This window comes from Chaetodon trifascialis, chromosome 8 (assembly GCF_039877785.1).
Source record: "Chaetodon trifascialis isolate fChaTrf1 chromosome 8, fChaTrf1.hap1, whole genome shotgun sequence".
Lineage (NCBI taxonomy): Eukaryota > Metazoa > Chordata > Actinopteri > Chaetodontiformes > Chaetodontidae > Chaetodon > Chaetodon trifascialis.
In genome coordinates this window covers 13,732,347-13,746,107 of record NC_092063.1, presented here as the reverse complement: position 1 = coordinate 13,746,107, position 13,761 = coordinate 13,732,347, and the positions used below count along the sequence as shown (strand labels likewise).

The 13,761-nt window shown below is 44.2% G+C and overlaps 1 protein-coding gene across 5 annotated transcripts in view; it reads left to right on the top strand.

Moving 5' to 3' along the window:
* fmnl3 (formin-like 3) overlaps positions 1 to 13,761 on the top strand; it is a 31,971-nt gene that overhangs the window by 4,370 nt on the left and 13,840 nt on the right. For all 5 annotated transcript variants that reach the window (XM_070968958.1, XM_070968962.1, XM_070968960.1 and 2 more), the window contains exons 2-5: positions 10,046 to 10,129; positions 10,289 to 10,369; positions 10,799 to 10,875; positions 13,268 to 13,351. In XM_070968958.1, the coding sequence (XP_070825059.1) occupies positions 10,046 to 10,129; positions 10,289 to 10,369; positions 10,799 to 10,875; positions 13,268 to 13,351 (326 nt within the window). The remainder of the gene's footprint in view (positions 1 to 10,045; positions 10,130 to 10,288; positions 10,370 to 10,798; positions 10,876 to 13,267; positions 13,352 to 13,761) is intronic.

The following is a 13,761-nucleotide window of genomic DNA, read 5'->3' as shown; positions in this document are numbered from 1 at the left end:
CTTCCCCTCTCTTTGTCCGTGGTAACTCTTACTTATCCTTGGCTTTGTGCTCCAAATGAAACCTCTCATTCACTCACCCAGTCAGTATTTCCTACCTTCCCTTTCCCTGAATTTGCACCCACTGTGGGTCTGTCCTGCCAGATAACTTTCTCCATATGACTCTGTCCTTATGAAAATGATGTGAGGGGCATTTTCAAAGGTGCACGTCTGGCCTGGGATCCTCTTTCAAAGTGCCCAAGCACCAATCCACCACTGGATTCCTGTGGTCTAGTCTAGGCTGAGGCCACGGGAGAACTTGGGGAGGGAAAATTCCCTTTGAACTGGCGGTCTGCCACTGTTCTTGGTTGTAATGACTTTACCAACATTTTTAAACAGCGCACACGTATTTAAGAGCTGTTACGGGAGCAGCATGAGATTGCGCTTGATTGCGCTGCAGCTCCCCACATCTTTTCTGCTGTGACGTGGAGTTGCATCATGCGTACATGCTTTTCTTTTGAGGTTTGATTGTTACAGAAGGGTGTCTCACCATGAAGTTGCAGCAAATGTTGGGAAAACTACAGACGAAAAAGTTGAGTCAGTGGTCGTGAAATCAGACATTGCTGACGATGTGACTCCAGTGCCCTGTCTGACATCAGTGTTTCGCGATGGCTGCAGTCTAAAGAGAGCTGCAGTGTCTGATAGATGCCACTCAAGTGGAACTAATGGAGTCAAGCTGTGCTATGTGTTTATTGGACATAAAACCTAAATCATTTTTATTTGTTTAATGGCGGCTGCAGTTTATTTATGTGCCTCGTCTGTCTAGCACTCCCTTTCTCACACACATCATCCCCACCAGTCCCCTTCACTAAAAAGAGAAAATGTGTTTGTTACGTCACTTAAGTTGGAAGAGCGCGTACATCTGGCTCAGCCACCCACCACTATGTCCCAGGAAGAGGGGGATTATGGGAGTTGAGTACACACAGTTAACTTGGTTTTAGAGCAGCAGAGCAGGCAGGAGGCGGGGGGCGTTCAGCACAAGGCTGTCCACCTGGCTCTTTCCACCCTCGGGCTACAATTCCCCCAATCTGGACCAGGCTTTATGTGGAGTTTTAGTGCTTCTCCACTTCTGTCCTTGCGGCTATTTTGGAAAGCAAAGGTCAAGTTAAAGACCATGACTGAGCAGATAAAAATAACATTTTATGAAAGGAGTAGTCATTGTTTCAGAAAATTAACTTTTTTTCTTTTTTGCACAGGCAGAAAATTGATGCCACTCTCGTGTCTTTTATGGTAAATATGAAACTTCAGTCAGCAGCTGCCTTAGCTTAGCATTAATACTGGAAACGGGGGGGAAACAGCTAGCCTGGCTCTGTACAAAGTCAAAAGAGAATAACAAGTACCAGCACCTCTAAAGCTCACAAACAGACGTGTTACATTTGGTTTGTGTAATAAAAAAAAAGTGTAAGGTTGAGAGGCTGTGGTTGGACAGAGCCAGGCAAGCAGTTCCCCCCTTGTTTCTCAGTCTTTGTGCTAAGCTAAGCTAACCAGCTGCTGTGGTGTTGATCTTCTCATCTAACTCTAGCCAGCAAACAAGTGTGTGTATCTCCCAAAATGTCAAACTGGTACGTTTATAGCCGTACAGACCAACAGAGATAACACACAGGTAATGCGTGTGGATTTCTCCGTCTTTGCAGAGAAGCTGTGTGTTTGCCACTTGTATCCATGTGTAAGAGTTTTTCGGTATGTGCGTGCGTGTGTGTGCATTTGTGCGTGTCAGTGGGGGTTTGCATGCTGCTCTAATGCAGCTGCACCAAGGCTGTAGGTTGGAGAAGTGGTTTCCTCCTCAATACAATGGGGACTCTGTCAGTCAGTGTTGTTTTAGAAAGGGGGCCTCATCCCCTGGTGCCTTTTGTGCCGCTGCACTCTTTTTAGGCGGACGCTCCGGACAACTGCTGTAAGCCTGTTTAAAGAGCCACTGGATTACGGCTTGATGCTGCCTCTCCTATACGCACCACTGACATGATGTAATTGTTTCCCAGGCCTTCCCTAGATGACATACAGTAGTCTTTCTTCATCGTGTCTCAAGACTTCCACTTCTGTCTTCTCACAGTAGCACTTTAAGTGGATGAACTCAGAGTGAGAAACAAAGGGGAACTTTTCAACACCTCCATACGACTGAATCAGTGGTTCTCATGTGAATTTTTGCGTCTGGACTTTCTCTTGGTTTTGGTTTTGGTTTTTGTTCCTTTTTATTTTATTCTCTCCGTTTCTCCATCCCTCTCAACACAGACCTCACAAAGTTCAGCTGATTCGAAACTCCTTCGCAGCGCAGGCTCAGATTTGTTGCCCTTTCTTTTTGGTGGACCTTTTAACTGGGCAGTGTGTCAAAAGGCCTGGCCGGCGTGAGTTATTGAGGCATTCATGTACCTGCATTCCTGACATTCCCTGTGTATATCATCTGTTGGCTGGGGCTTCCCTGGACCTTGTACGGATGCAAGGAGGAGAACAAACAGGATGTTCACCACACAGGAATGAATGAACGCCTCCGATTCATCAGCGATTGTAGGATTTATTTATAACTCAGTCCTCATATCTTTTGTTGATGTTCACATTTCCTAGACACGGTGTGTTTAAAGAAATAAATACATTGAACAATACAGATGTCAGGTTTTTGTAATAAACTTCCTAGATAAGCTCACGTAGACTAGTGCACATTTGAAGTTTGCTCACGCTTGAAGCTTGAGGAACATCTGGCATCAGAGGGACCTTTGAGATCAGGACGTTTTTGTCTTTATCTGAGGCTCTAGCTTAAAGACGCTGTGACGATAACGGCCTCCAACTCAAACCCCAGCTAACAACACTGGTAGATAAACAGATTAGCCGATGGGTTCTGGGAGGCGGTTCTTGATTTATAAACCGAAAAATGGCATCTCACCAACTTCCTGTTGCTTTGACTGGCTGTGGAATGTCCATTTGGTCGTGTGTTGTAAAGACGGGACCGGAGGGAAAGTTATTTCTCTCAACAGAGTGACTCAGGGGTCACAGACTAGAAGACGTGGGTTCATGGGAGAAGAGAGGAGGTGCGTTCAGGCTGGAGAGGGGAAGGTCGTGGATGAGCAGGAGGGCAGAGAGGAGAACCTCACGCCACAGCTGGAAACTGTGTTCCTTTAAACTCCTGCTTTAAGTGGGATTTAACACTACATCTTCGGAGTTGTAAAGCTACTCAAGGAATGTTTCTGCCGTTAGAATGGCTGAAACAAATAGTCAAGTAATCAGAAATGCGATGGAAAGAATATAAATTAACAAGACTTTGGCACAAATGGCAAAAATCACTTTTTATCATTATTAATCTAATATCTTTTATTTTTAGACTCTTGGACTGACAAAACTATGAATCTGAACATGTCACTAAGCTATAATGGGCACTTCACTGTTTTCTTATATCTAGACTAAAGCATTGAAAGATTGCTCTGACAAAAGTACTGTTAACTTTATTTGAATATGTCACCTTGATCTTTGGGAATATAGGTTTAAAATATTCTGACACTCAATGTTTTATCTTTTAATTTAGAGTAATCATTTATCAATAATTAACCAGAATCTATTTAAGAAGAGTTGAGTTGTGTAGAATATACAGGATTTTTATTGCTTGAGGGCTTGAAAATGGAAAGCACCTGATGTTCATGATGTTTGTATCGGTTTGTTGTTTTCACTGACTACATGCTGTGAGTTTCACATGTGAAGAAATGTGGTTTGTCCACCGGCTCGTCGTTTGCACGTAAATGAGGAGCGTGCCCTTACCTGTTATGTTAATGTGTTAAAAAACAAGCTCTTAACCAGGTCTGTTTATATTTGCTTTGTAAACAGGGGGGGACAGGGAGGACTGAAAACTTTCAAACCTCTGCTGTCTGTCCCTCCACCTTCAGTCTCCGTCTCTGGGAGCTGATAGCGTCTGCTCCGCCGGCCTCCCCATCCTCCAGCATCTTTGTGCGTGCTTTGTTGTGATTGCCCGGTTCGGGTTACGATAGGCTGATCGGATATCTGCTCAGAGAAAGGCGGGCAGTGTTTTCTCACACTCCGCTCCGTCGCTTTCAGTTCAGCGAAGCTTGCCTGGGAGCTGGAAAAACACCCCCAGTTCACTCATACACATAAACACATTGTTGGAGTGGATGTGCAGAAACACACACACTCTCATATTACGCAGCGATGGTACAAATCTGCCATTACTCAGGGCCGTTTTTGATTTCCTGAAAAGTGAAGGAAGTCCCTGCAGCCTTGTGACGACAGCAGCTGCCTCTCATCCTGTCTCCTCTCATTGTGTTTCGGTACCAAGGTGGAGGTAGAATCCAAACAATAGAGCTGACAGCTATAAATGAAAAGCTAGAGGGAATGTTTGGATGCTCTCATACACTGATTCACACCTGATTCACACCGTGAATGATGTCATTTAATCAGCTCATCTGGCTGGATGAACCGCCCCTCATGTCGTCATTGTCTGTGTGTGTGTGCCGTGCAGAGGTGGAAAGTAACCACAGGTGGCACAAACAGTATGACGGTTGTGTATTCAGCCTCGTCTTTCTCAGCCCTTCTCTTCGTTTCTTGTTTTTCTGAGGGACACATTTATCTTGAAGCGCATCCAGCCACCTCTGGCAAAGGAGCTGGTGCATCACGTTCTTTTCCCATTGTGAGGGCCTAAAATATGCTCGGTTAATATGTTTAAAGAAAACATGCTCATGCCAGGTCCCATTTTCACTGTGTTTTCTTTGCCTCCTTGTTGGTTCTACTTCCTGATAGGGATCAGTGGCCTGGCTCCATCCACCCTCTTCAGACAGTACCCTTCATTAAGGGGCTTCTGGGCTCATCTTCCTCATCACTGACTGGCCCAGTGTTTTCCTTTGTGACTGGATCATTAAATTATCTTCAGATATGTGTTGCATTAACAGGCCGCATGTTTCTGTTTGCCGCTTTGTTGTTGTCGAAAAGTAGAAATCCAGGCCAGATATCTGAGCAGGATCCTGGACTCATCCAAATGAAATCACTTACAATGTCAGCCTTTTATTCTCTGAGAAGTAACGCACAGCATTAATGTCCAAACAGGATCAGAAAAAGCTGATCCATGCTTTTATTTCCAGACAGTTAGTCACTGCTTCTTTTCAGGCATCAGCTCTTTAAGTTGTAACAAAATGAAAAAAGATTACATTAATCCTCAAGTCTCCAAACTGGCAACTGAAAGTTATTGATTTTACTGGTCTATAAATCAATCAGTGGGTTAGGATCACCATAATTAAAGTTTTTGTTGATGCCGGTGTTATTATTTATGGCTTTAAAGGAAAAGCCCCACGTTTGAGGACGTATCTGCTGCTGCTGAGGGTTAGATTAGAACGTCAGTACTCAGTGCATTGAAAGCGACTGTGACCTTGATACCGTTGTGTAACCTTCTTCCTGGACCCCACCCCGATGAGCAGACACTCATACTCTTTGGGGGTGAAGAGGGCTGTCTGGGCCTCAGTGTCTGAGCTGCCACAGGCTCGGCCCAGAGCAGTGAGCTCTTTAGCCGCCCACTCATTTCCCTCCAAGCTGATGACAACTGAGTCTGCCCTGTGTAAACCTATCAAAGTAGATAAAAAAACACAAACTCTGCATTTCCAACCCACTGAGAGAGCACAAAAGAGAGAATCACGCTGAATACATTTGCTTAGCAGTGGTGTTTCACTCTGAAAATTAGATTTGCATGGGATACGGCAAAGCGACAATACCTGTTTATTTTTGGGCCATGCACGCAGCAATGGCCAGGTTGCATGAGCTTCGAAGCCACAAATTCATATAAATCTGATCCAGAATGCTGCACATACATGTTCACACAGTAAAGTCAAAACAAAAATCTGTATTTTTTTGAAGGAAACTTCTTTAATCATCATCATTGCAGAGGATATTTCCTTTGCTTGCCTCATAGCAAACAGCTCTGGCAGTGCAGTTTCCTCTCTAAAAACAACCAGGCTGAGGAAAGTCTCTGACATGAGTGATTTCGTTTGGTGCGCAGTGGTGTTGTATCTTATCCTGACTGAAAGTGTGAAGCTGTGGGAAAGATCAGGGGGAGGAAACGCTCCTTCACTCCTCACCATTTGCCAGCAGCTACAAAGACATAAGCTCACCTCAGGGCTAATTGTAAATCAGCTCGCATTAGGAAGCTGTTTAGGGCAGATGGAGTTGCCCTGTTGACTATGATGTCTGAGGTGACCATGGGCTCTGCAGCACCCCCTCCCCCTTCTCGGTTGCGGGGGTCTGTGCGTGACTTGAGCGCTCTGCTGACTCCCCGATGGCTCTCCTGGACTCTCCATGCCTCCTTAACCGGCAACCTGACCCCGTCAACTGCTTTAACTGTTGAGTCTTTAAAGCCTCCGTCTTCCTTTGTCGAGGGCTCAAATGTCTCTCTGTTTTAGAGTTTATGCTCTCTCTGCTGGCCGGTGCTTAAATCTCCTCCACAGCATCCTTTCACCTCTGAACATTTGTTCCACTTTGTGTTTTATCCTTTGTTTGGTCTTAACGTTTTCCCTTTTTTAGGTTATTTACCTATTATTAATGCAACTACTGCAATCTAACACTATTTTCACTATCAGTTAAATGTTTGAGTCTGAAAATAGTGAAAAGTGTCCACGAAAAAAGAAAACAGAAAAAAGCAAAAGAAAAAAAGACGTTAACACAGTGGAGTTTTTCATCCTGTACCCCGAGCGGCTCTGTTTGGGATCTCTGCCTCCTGCTCTGCCTCACAATGGGGGCCTAATGATTGGAGAGATCGCGGTGATAATAGAACCAGTTCATCTGGTTGTGCAGTGTACTGGTGTTGAGTTTTAGCTGGATTTTGCTCCACACAGCACCAGGGGGCATACGCTGACCCTGCCCACTAGCCATTGTTAGTGATTTTCTGTGAGGGAAAAAAATAGCTCAAATGTCAAAGGATGGGAATGGCACGGCAGCAAATCAAAACAAAGCTCCACATTCAATCCGCTGTCAGGCCAGTCTCAGGTCAACCAAGAAAGGCCTTGCTGGAGGAGAGAGCACGTAGGCAGCATAGCAGCATGACAAGCACTAAACATTTTTGGCGTTTCTGTAGTATTTTGCCCCTAAAATGAGCCTGTGAGTCCTCTGCTGCCGCTCTCCCATAAAACGGCTTCTTTCGAGCTTCTTATACACACAGGAAGTGCGAGATTATATCACTGTGGGAGAAAGTGAAATGAAGTTAGCTAAATTGGGTTAGTTGGCTCAAATTACCCAAATCTAGTCAGAGGGGAAACATCCCCCGTGCCTTTTGCCTTGTCGCAGGACGAACCTCTTCTCCACCCCGTCTATCGCTCAAGGCCGCGTTTTTATACCCGTGTGGAGCTCCACACATCTTCACACTGTCCCGCCTGTATCTGTCTGCATTAACTGAGGCTCCACCTGACAAAGAGCAAACAGTGTTAGACTTCAAAGCCTTCGCTGAGTCTTCATGGCTCATAATGGTATTTACCGATCCTTTGTCACTTCTATCTAATGTTTTCATAACTGAAATCTTTTTCAAATCCAATAACAGTGGGCAGGTTTTGACTTTATGTTGTTCTTTTGTCTTTACTTAAATGGATGAACATCTGTGTGTCTGGTCTAAATGTTTTCCAGTAATTCAGAATTGCATTACCACAGAAGGGGACCCTGCTCTCTGTCTGTTTGCCCCACAGTTCTACTTTAGTATGCATGACTGGCTGAGAAAACAAAGGAAACCAGGCTTTGGGCCCGGACAGATGCTGGACTAGATATCTGGCCTTATTTTTTCATTTACCCTTCAGGTGTTTGCATCAAGATTCAAGCCCATGGAACATTATCTGGAGTGTATTAAAGTGGCCCACTTAGTGCAATTGGTACTTCTCCTTTGTTGCTTCATTATGAATATCACCATGAGGAAATCCACTTAAACGCAGGTGGACTCAGATCCCACTTTTTAGTCTCAAATATGGTAAATTACAGCTGCAGCTAATGATTTTTTTCATTTTTGGCTCATCTGCCCATGATTTTCTTAATTAACTGGTTAATTGTTTTGTCTATAAAATGCCCCAAAACAGTGAAAAAAGTCAGTCACAGTTTCCCAGAGCCCAAAGTGAAGCCTTTAAATGTCTTACTTTGTCCAACCAACAGTCCAAAACCTAAAGATATTCAGTTTACAGAGATATACAGCAATGAAATCATTAAATCTGTACATTTGAGAAGCTGGAAGCAGCAAATATTTGCCATTTTACTCAAAAAAAGAAAAAAAAAACAACAGAAAAAATTAATCCACCATCAAAATATTTGCCAATTAATTTTCAGCCAGTTGATTAATCAATGAATCATTTCAGCTATATGGTAAATCCTAATGATTTTAATTAATGAAATACATTAATTTAGTTAATAATAAACAAATAAGTGACATATTTCTTTTTTCCTATGATGGTCACCTATTTTTTACTGTACTAGGTTTAAACCAGTGACCGGCGCTGATTAAAGGGGTCGACCTCTAATTAATTCCATCTGTCTGTTTAAACATTGTTTAGATGAAATCGAGGCTCGTATCCAGCCTTTGTTCAGAATGAGACAGATCGTTTATCAGCAACAGATACAGATGGGAGAGACTCCTCTTCACTTCCTAGTACAACTTTCCTAAAGACTGTTGTTGTTGGTCGAATTTCTCCCAGGAGAGACAGAGGAGGAGAGGGAGCAGCTTGGGGGTCAGACAAGAGAGAAAATTTACTACTATAAACTACTGCTATAAACAGGACACATTCCTCCTGTAATTCTGGACATCTGGTATGCATGTTGCCTCTCCCTTCTCTCCTGCGTGGGATTTATAAAGCAGGTTATGTCAAAGGCCCTGTATGTGCAGTTACAGCCTGTTATAGCTTTGTCAGACATTGCATTTTTGCATTTTTTACATCCTTAAAGGGCGTTTTTACGGCATCTGTCGACTGTTAAAGGTTTCTGCATGTGTTCTTTGGAATTTGTGATACTTGATATGTTATTTAATGTGAAATTATTAGTCAGCTCCACAAAGTAAATGTTGCCTTACCTCTGTCCTCCTTAGACAACATGATTCATGATGTGCTGATAGAGCGAGCAACGTGGTCTCAATGTGGAAAACTTATTTTAAAATACTCACATGATATTCCACCCCGTACCATTGACGGAGTAGTTGCCATAGGAACAAGTATGTGTTATTTTCCAGCCGTCAAACACTCCACCAGTAGCCAAATGCCAGTGTGAACATCACATCTGGCAGGGGATGGGCCAGCAGGTTGTTGCGTTTTAGACGGGAGGCTGAGTTATAGCTGCAGGTTAAAAGTCAAGCTGACAGGCCGTTTGTGGCCGGCTCACGGGGTTCTGTTGATGCCGTGTAAATGAAGGTTCCCAGTGCAAACAATCCCTCATGGCTCTTCAAAGAGAAACGCGGAGGTGATCAGTTTCAGGGGCTGGCGAGCTCCCTCACATTGTTGCACTTCCTCATTTTTAAGATTTCCGTGTCAACCTCCGTTCACAAGCTCTTGGCTTAGTCAAGGAAGCTGTTAGTCAAAAACTTGTCATGTAGTTGGTGTTTTTTCTTTTTTTACAGTCATCACAAGGACATAAAATGCTTCAGTGGGCTGGTCTCCAAACACAAATGAGAGCAATTAGGGTTTAATTTGAGCCACAGTAAACTGGCTGCCTCGGGACGTCTCGTGTGGCGTTCAAGTGTTTTTATGGGTAGATGAGATGACAGGTCCGGTAATAGGCCCGCACTGTGATAGGGGCTTGTTGTGTTTAAAAGCAGTGCTGCCTGAACGATAGTGAGACTTAAGAGTGCAGAGGAGATGCGGATCATCTCCTGTGGCAGGATGCTGAGAGTCAACACAGGAAGTGAGGTCATCTTGTTAGTCCCCAAAATTTCAGCTCCGTTGGCGCCAGAGGCCTGTGAAGCGCCAGTCTCTGACGTGCACTCAGTCACCCGTGCTATGAATAGTCAAATAAACAGACAAAGGGAAACATGTGGTCAGAAATGAAACTAACGTCCACATTTTTGTATTTCCAGAATTCTATGAACCTGCCTCCAGACAAAGCCCGGCTCCTCAGACAGTATGATAATGAGAAGAAGTGGGACCTGATCTGCGACCAGGTGCATTCATAAACCACCAAACCAGCACTCACAATGCACACACACCTGCCATCATCACTGAACTCGTTCTGCAGAGGGATGAACAGTTAATTGAAGTATTATCTAAAGTGCAATAAGGCATACACATATTCCAATGCTTACTCTGTTGTGTGTCTTCAGGAGCGGTTTCAGGTGAAGAATCCACCTCACACCTACATCCAGAAGCTCCGAGGATACTTAGACCCTGGAGTCACACGGAAGGTGGGACAGTACAAATGGACGTTCAGATATAGTGTCCACCTAAAGGGGAGCTCCACCAAATTTACACATTTTGTGACACCAGAGGGTGCAGCATAAAGTCTGGTAAATTGCCTCAAGTGATGTCACTTGAGTCGTTTGAAGCTGAAGACTCTTCATCTTTGCTTGAGGCTAACAGCTTGAGGCCATAGTAGCCACAACTGGAATAACACACCTGAATCAGTGGCATTGTGGGTAATGCAGGCACCAAGGAAGAAGAACGCATGGATCAAGATCACTTTTTCCACCGATCCATTTTATTACTTTTGAAATGAAACTGTCCATTATGACGGGTCCTTTGGTGGAGCCCTCTTTTAGGAGGAACCTGTAAACTCTCACTGCTTGTTAAGTTTACACAATGATATATCTTTCTGATAAATCTCTCTGTTCCAGAAGTTTCGCAGGCGAGTGCAGGAATCTACCAAAGTCTTGAGGGAGCTGGAGATCTCACTGAGGACAAACCACATCGGGTAATCAATCGGGAATTACACAGATCTGTTTACTGGAGCATGGAGCTTAAGGAAACCGCGTTATTGTTTCCCTTCATAAAGAATAGTCCCGTCTGTGCTCTTGTTGCTGCAGGGACCCAGAGCTCTCTCTGGTGCCCAGATATCCCCCATTGTTCTAACTTGCCAAGCTTTGCAGCTCCACTTCATAGAGCTGGTCCTCATAATGCCCAGATGGTAGCCATTGTGCTGCCTCATCCACTCCCCCGTAGCACCGAGCAGGAAGCTTTGTTGTGTATGCCAGAGGGACAGGAAGCCTGGCTGACCGGTGCTGAACCCAGTGAACAGCTCAAAAACACACACGAGGACACTTTATGTTTACACGTTTCTCACATTGTAAAGCAAACAATCTTTTTGTATTGTTTCATCACATTTTGGAACAGACAATAGGCATTCAATACTGAACAGTTCACTCCGCACGCACTGTGCACGCAGATGTTATGCTAAGCCTTTCTAGCCTGAATCTTCGTGACTTTATAATTGATGTCACACACATGCGCTCTGCAGTGACTTGCCACTGAATTCCCAAACCAAAAGCAGCTTGTAAAAAGGCTTTGATTTTCCATAGCGTTCATTGAACTCCAAGAATAACTCATATTCCATTAGGCTTCATCAATAAAGGTTCATTTCAATGCAGTTCCCAGAAAGACTCGCAGGCAAAGAAAAAAGAAAGCTATTTTCAGGAGATGTTTTGTGGGTGGGATCAAGTGTAGCAGATGCGGGCTTATTGTGCGCGTCTGAATCTTGGGCCCTTTCTGATGTGTTATTCCTGAGATTGCCAAGAAAATCTGAAATAGCAAATGGTTTGGACAGAAGAAGAGGGAGGAAGGAGGAGCAACAGAGGAAGGAGTGAGGGGTCAGAGGCAAGGAGGGAAAGCGGGGGGGGGTTAGGTGGACAGGAAACTGATGATCAAGCCCGCCTCCTTGTCCACCCCCTCCTCCCTTTCCCTCCTGCACACAGATCTTACTTCTTACGGCTTTGTTTGCTTTCCTCTGTTCTTCTCCTCACCTCTTCCCTTACCCCCCTCTCCCCGCCTCCCTCCCTCCCAGTGCTACATTGAGGCCCTGATTGCTTTCCTGCTTGACTCATCATTGGCTGACTAGCAGTCTGTCATCATAACCAGCATTTCAAGACTATTTTAAGAACCTTTTACCCCAATCCTGGGGAGGAGGTGACGGGGGTCTGTGGGGGAGGCAGACTAAATACTGTTGACTGTCAGGGGTTTCGACCTGAGCCCAGCTCCTTCAGCCATATGCCCTCCGCATTCTTTCTCTCATCGCAATGGGAATTCCTTTGTTTGGAGTCGTTTCTCTCTGTAAAAAAACTGGAGTTAAATGGAGAGGAAATCTGAAGCCTGGCTCGAGCTGACTTTCTGTGGCATTCCTGCCAAGCGCCTTCAGTCAGGGGAGGGAAGACCCCCTTCAGAGCTGCCTTAAAAGATAACACCGCTTTATTACAGCTTGGGTCTCATTTTGTGATTTTAGCTATAATTTCTGTCACTTATGAAAACCCTGTACTCACAAAGTCATAGATAGTGAAACATGGTGACACTGCTGCAGCAACAAATCAGAGAGGGAAGAAACGTGCTGTTTTACGATCAGACAGGGTGCAAACAAGAAGAACATTTCGCCAGATTAGGTAAAACTGAAAGTGAATGCAACCTGAATGTCTCTAATAATCCCCAATTGCACAGAAATGTATTTTCTCTTCCAAATATGTAAGTGTAGTTAACCTGCGGGTCAGTTTAAAACCTGTGTAGTGGTTTCACTGCTTGTGTTTCTTGCCCTGTCTGACCTCTTTTTAGCGATGTCGCCGCTTTCCCACATCTTGGCAATAAACTCGGCCCATACAATGTTATGTTTTTATACTTTATCATGAATTAAATGTAGTAATTATTGTCAGGCAGGGTTTGATACCCCCAATTAATCATGTTTTAACTGTTATAGGTGCATAAGTGAGACCCATAAATAAAAACATGAACAATTTTAATACATTAAATATAATAGACACTGCAACTAATGTTTTCATTGTTAAATTAATCTGTTGGTTATTTTTCTTTTTTTATTAATTGTGATAACAGTGAAAAAAATCCCATTATCTTACAGCTCAACAAGTAAATATGTTCCCTGTTTATCCATTATTTCAGGAGTCAGTACACCTGATAAATCAAACAAATGTTATTAGTTGTAGTGATAAGGAGGATGGCCAAAACAAGGCTCTTTTAAGTACAATCTCCATTTTCTCTCTGTTTCTCTGTCTTTTTGTCCATTAATGGGTAAAGTGAAGCCCTGAAGGATAAGGGCGTGTTCTTGATTTGATGCCCTGCTAACCCCTCTCTGTTCCCATGCGTCACAGGTGGGTCAGGGAGTTCCTCAATGATGAGAACAGAGGTCTTGACGTGCTGGTGGAGTACCTCTCCTTTGCCCAGTGCGCTGTCATGTGAGTATTTCTGCACACGTACGCAGACATCTCTGACAACTGTAGCCAAAACCTTTCCTGAGGAACTGGGTAGGGCAGTGCATCCAGCTGCTGAGTTAACATGTTGTATCCTGTAGAGCCTGTAATAAACTGCTTGTGCATCTAAAAATGTGCAAATTGCATTCTTGCATTCTTTAGATGTGTTTGTATGCCTTGTTGCACACTTAGCAGCCTGAATGTGTTTCTGGACAGATGCTATGTGGTGTAGTGCTGAGCTATATCTCCCCCGAACGGGACAGAACCTCTGTGCTGAGCTTTATCGTGCAGCTTGATGACAGTTCTTGTGATAACCCCTGGCTCTCTACCAAGCTGCCTCGCTGACCTAACCTCCCCCGTGCCTCTCATCTACACCCCTGTGCCTCTCTGTTGGC